At 53.5% G+C, this 4,648-nt stretch overlaps 1 protein-coding gene across 1 annotated transcript in view; it reads right to left on the bottom strand.

The window, feature by feature from the left end:
* NECTIN2 (nectin cell adhesion molecule 2) overlaps positions 1–4,648 on the bottom strand; it is a gene marked incomplete at its 5' end in the record, with an annotated part of 24,496 nt that overhangs the window by 1,138 nt on the left and 18,710 nt on the right. Inside the window, 4 exons of the mRNA XM_025046706.1 lie at positions 4–32; positions 687–773; positions 904–967; positions 2,734–2,887. Coding sequence (XP_024902474.1) covers positions 4–32; positions 687–773; positions 904–967; positions 2,734–2,887 — 334 coding nt within the window. The remainder of the gene's footprint in view (positions 1–3; positions 33–686; positions 774–903; positions 968–2,733; positions 2,888–4,648) is intronic.

Raw genomic sequence — 4,648 nt, 5'->3', positions numbered from 1 at the left:
AAGGTGGGCAGCTCATGGTACCGAGGCATTTCCTGGAGGCGGGGAGGGAATAAGAGCCCAAGGTCACCTCTTGAATATGACACAGAAGCCCAATCTGCCCCCTTGACTCCATATCCTGACCATCTCCCCATGCCAACCAGACCTGATCGCGCCCCTTGTCACCTGGGTCAGTACTGCACCGGGGCAATCATATGGCCTGACCCTAACTCAGCTGAGAGCATTGACCTCACCCTGTCAATCTTGAGTCTCTACTTTGTCTTTGGAGTCCTGACCCCAAGTTTTTCCTCATGAACCTCTGACTCCAGTCTTGACCTCAACTACTTAACTTTAAGCCTGAAAAGTTCCTTAAACCTTGACTTGTCGCAACCTCAGTATGTGACCCCTGACCTCCAGTAGACTGCTGAGGGGAGTGACTTGTCTGTCTTGTCCCACAGTATCCGGCAAACGTAGATGTTCAACCGTCTTCGTTAACCGACTTTAAACTCTGACCTCATGTACTTGGATTCTTTTGATCATGACCTTCCCCAACGAATTCCAAACACATCTCAATGCCGTAAGCTCTGACCAGAGACACAGCCTTGAACTTGAGTTGTGATGGTTAGTCTTTGACCTCTTATGTCAAGGACTGACCCCTGGCCTTTAAACCCAGACCGCGAATCCACCCTTGTCTTCCACCAAACTTCTACCTGTTCAGCGCATGAGACTCCAGCATCAAAGTAGGGGGTCTTGAGTGGGCTGTGCTCCGAGGGCCCCAGGGTGAAGAGCTGGGAGGGCTGCAGTGGAAGGGGGAGGGGCAGGTCAGGACCCTCACACAGCCGGCCTCTTCCCCCCAGCCCCTCCTCCTCAGTGGGGAAACGTGGGTGTGGAGGTCAGGGCAGCCTGGGCTCCAGGGAAAGTGCTCACCATCTCTGGCTCCTCCAGCTTTGCCTTTGGGGTTGGTGGCTTGTATGAGGGAGGCCCCTCCAGGCTGTGGGGTAGGAGGTAGGTAAAGCAGAAGCTGAGACCCGAGAAGCCCTCTTACCCCAGGGCCATTGCACATGCTCATCTCTCTGCCTGATCTCCCTTTCCACCGCCCCCATGCCCCTTGCCCGGCTAACTCCTACTCATCCCATGAATTTTCTTCTTCCAGGAAGCCTCCCTGATTTTCCAGGAGGATCAGGAACTCCTGTTGTATGGTCACCTCTAGCTGTACCTCCCTCTCGGGGCACTTAACTGAACTTATACTCGAAATGTTACTTCTGATGTTATTCAATGACTGTACCCCACTGTAAGCAATGTGAGGGAGAAAACGAGATCTTTGTTCAACACGGTATTCCCAGAACTCATTATGAGGAATTCAGCAAATATTTGTTTAAAGAATAAATGAATGAAATGCTTTCCTGTCCCCAAACTATGTTAAGTTCCCATTCTTCCTAGCTACAGACCAGAGCATGCTGTATACAGAATAATGATGGATGCTCACTATGCCTGCAATCCCAGCTCAGCTCTCCCCTCCTCCAGGAAGCCTTCCGTGACCCTCTGGCCTCTACAGCTCCAGCTCCCTCAGATTCCCTAACCCACCCCTGGCCATGCAGGACCATCAGGAGACGGTCCGGTCCGTCTCTTCCAGACTGTGAATCCCAGGAGGGCAGGGCTACGGCCACCTCGGGTACCACTGAGTCTCAGCACTGGGCTGGGCGTAGGAGAGGAGATCAATAGCAAGTTGTTTTGCATTGATTAGATGGTTGAAACAGTGGTTCATACACTTTCTTGTGCATCGGAATGACTCAGGGAGCTTGTTATAAATACAGACTCTGAGCCCTTCTTATGAAAATTGATTTAGTAGGTTTGGTATGAGACCAGGAATATGCATTTCTAACAAGTGTTCCCTGCCCCCTCGCCCCACGCACTGGGTAGTGCTATTTCAAAACCTTTTGCCCCCCAAATGCTTACTTGCTGGATGAATTTCAGCAAGTGATTTCACCTCTCTGAACCCGTTTCCTCCTTCATAAACGGTTAACATTAGCAACCTATGAGAATTTGTTTCCGTGGTATATTTACATGTATGGACACTTTTAAAATGTTTATCTCATCACTGAATTCCTAACCTCCAAGGCCTGACTCCTCGTGGGCACTTTCTGAATACGTGTTGAATCAATGAATGGATGTGAGGCTTCACTGAGGTCACACATCTCCCCAAGCCTGGCACATAACAAGTACACAGAGTCCGTGTGGCCAGTTTCGCCCAATGTCCAGGCTCCTTCTTTCTTATACTAATAAAGATTTTAGCTGGGTGGAGACTACATTTCCCAGCTTCCCCTGCAGCTGGGGACAGCCATTTGACTAATTTGACTAATTCTGGCCAATGAGAAGTGAGAGGAATTGATGGGTTCCCTTAAAAGATGACGCCTTATTTCCGTTTCCTTTTCCCACTGGCAGAAATGGGGGCTTTGAGGCTGGAAGAGCCATTTGCGGTTATCAAATACATCATCATGACAGAAGAGTGGGGCGAGACCTTGAAATGTGAACAAAGGCCACAAAGATGGAGCAACAAGGTAGCAGGAACCTGGGTTTTGATGATTTCACCGGGTGACAGAACTAAAACTCTCCTCTCCGCCCCGTTTGAGTCAGTTATTTTGGGTCTCTCTGTTTCACACAGCCATTAGGGAGATTTTCTCCCACCTTCCCCTCCCGCCCTGGACTCCCCAGTTCTGGGACCCCTTCCCCCTCCATTTCTCAGGGCCCACCACTCACTCATCCTCCTCCTCTGCCCCCTGTAGCCTCTGCTCCTTCCTCTGTTGCCGGCAGATGAGGATGCCTGTGGCGGCCACAGCGGTAGCAATGATGGCAGCGATGATGCCCCCGATGATGCCCCCCGTGGCCCCGGCGCCTGCTGTGTTGGGTTTCTCTGCAAGAAGAGGGACAGCGTAAAGGGGTCTTTCAGGAGGAAACCGCATCTCCTTATTCCTAGCCCTCCTCCCCAAGTCACCACCCACTTGCCTATCTCCTCTCTCAAGGGGACATTCTTTCATTCAGCTAATCCTCACTGAGCATTTGTCGTGGGATAGAATGGTGAACAAAACATACAAAAGTCCCTACCCCCATGGAACTTATGTTCCAACTGGGCAGGGGGACCAACAGTCCAGAAACATACAACAGCTCAATGCCAGGTGGCAGTCAGTGACGTAGGATGAAACTACATAGAGGGGAAGGTGCTAGAAAGTGACAGGGCAGGTACCGAGAGCCTTACTGCAAGGTGTGTGAAACAGAGAGACTCAAAATAAGGAGCTGGAGGGGGGAGGTGAGCCATGAGAAAATGAGGGCAGAGGTGACAGCCAGTGCGAAGGCCCCGACGAGGAAGCCTCGTGTTTTTAAGGAAAGGAAGAAGACCGAGGCCAGGGCAGAGTGACGAGGGGAAGCGCAGGGACATGAGGGGAGGGAGGTGGCGGGTAGAGGGATGGAGCTAGAAGGCGGAGGATGAGGGAGGATTCTGGGATTGGGGACAGACCCCCTCAATCGTGACAGGGATGGAGTCTTCCCGGGCGGGGGCAGCAGAGCTCCTCCCACGCACCAGGAAACGCACCAGGAAATGAGCTCGATAGAAGCTCACGGCCCGCTGGCCTCCCGGGTAGCACTTCCCACTTCCTAAAGTTGTTATTGGAGCAATTACCTGTTTACTCGCCAATTTCCACACATTAGACTGTGAGCTCCAAGGGGCAGGTCTGGCACACAGGTGGTGTTTGCTAGACGTGTAAGGAGGGGCTGGCGTGTGCGCTCGGGACCTACTGTATGCCAGGTTGACAGAACCCCCTCCCCCGCCCCACCCTCTTGGCACTACTCTCCCGGGGCGGGAGGAGGGGCAGGGGACTGGAGGGGTGGGACGGACAATAAACCACCAGAGGAAATAACACATGTGCAAAAGCCCTAATCACAGGCTTCGTTCCATCAAGCCCACTTCAAAGATGACATAAAGCCCCCCAGAGGAACGCGTCTGGATGCCTGGACCGCCCGACTTCCTGTGCCACACCTGGCATCTCCCCCGGAGGGCTCAAGTGTGGGAGAATAACAGGATAATTGCCGCTCGGTCCACGCCCGGTCATCTTAAAATCACGGATATTCCTGTCTTCCTTACCGACTGCACGCCCAGGAGGGCAGGGCTAGGTTTGCCCAAGTCACCACTGTGTCCCCAGCAGTAAGTGGAAGTCAAAACTGGTGAGAGAAGTAAACTCGCAAAGCCCCTCTTGGTGGCTCAGCCTTAAGGAGTCCCGTGACAGCCTCAGGAGCAGGGACGAAGACCACCCTCGTTTCCCAGAGAGGGTCGTGGGGCGGGTGGGGGGGGAGCAGAGGTGACTGGGATTCACACCTGCCCCTCCCGCTACCCCCGCCTCGGCCTCCAGCCTGGGGTTAGATTTGCTGGTTAGAGGGATGAGGGATACAGAGCTGCAGCTTCTCCCTCTGAATCACTGAAAATCCCCTTTGGGTGGCCCCCAGAGACAAAAAAGGAGGAAGGAGGGTGGGAAAGGCCACTGTTGCTGTGGAGCGGTGTGGCGAGGCGGGACTTTCCTGGTCCCTCAGTCCCCCTGCCTGCCCTGCACCCTAGGGCCCTGAGAATGCAGAGGGCAGTCCTCCCTCCCCAGGTCCTCTGTGACCTTCAGGGTGGCGGGGTGGG

Source organism: Pteropus alecto, unplaced genomic scaffold, assembly GCF_000325575.1.
Source record: "Pteropus alecto unplaced genomic scaffold, ASM32557v1 scaffold194, whole genome shotgun sequence".
NCBI classification, from domain to species: domain Eukaryota; kingdom Metazoa; phylum Chordata; class Mammalia; order Chiroptera; family Pteropodidae; genus Pteropus; species Pteropus alecto.
The sequence above is the reverse complement of the archived record's forward strand: the minus strand, read 5'-3'. Positions and strand labels throughout refer to the sequence as shown.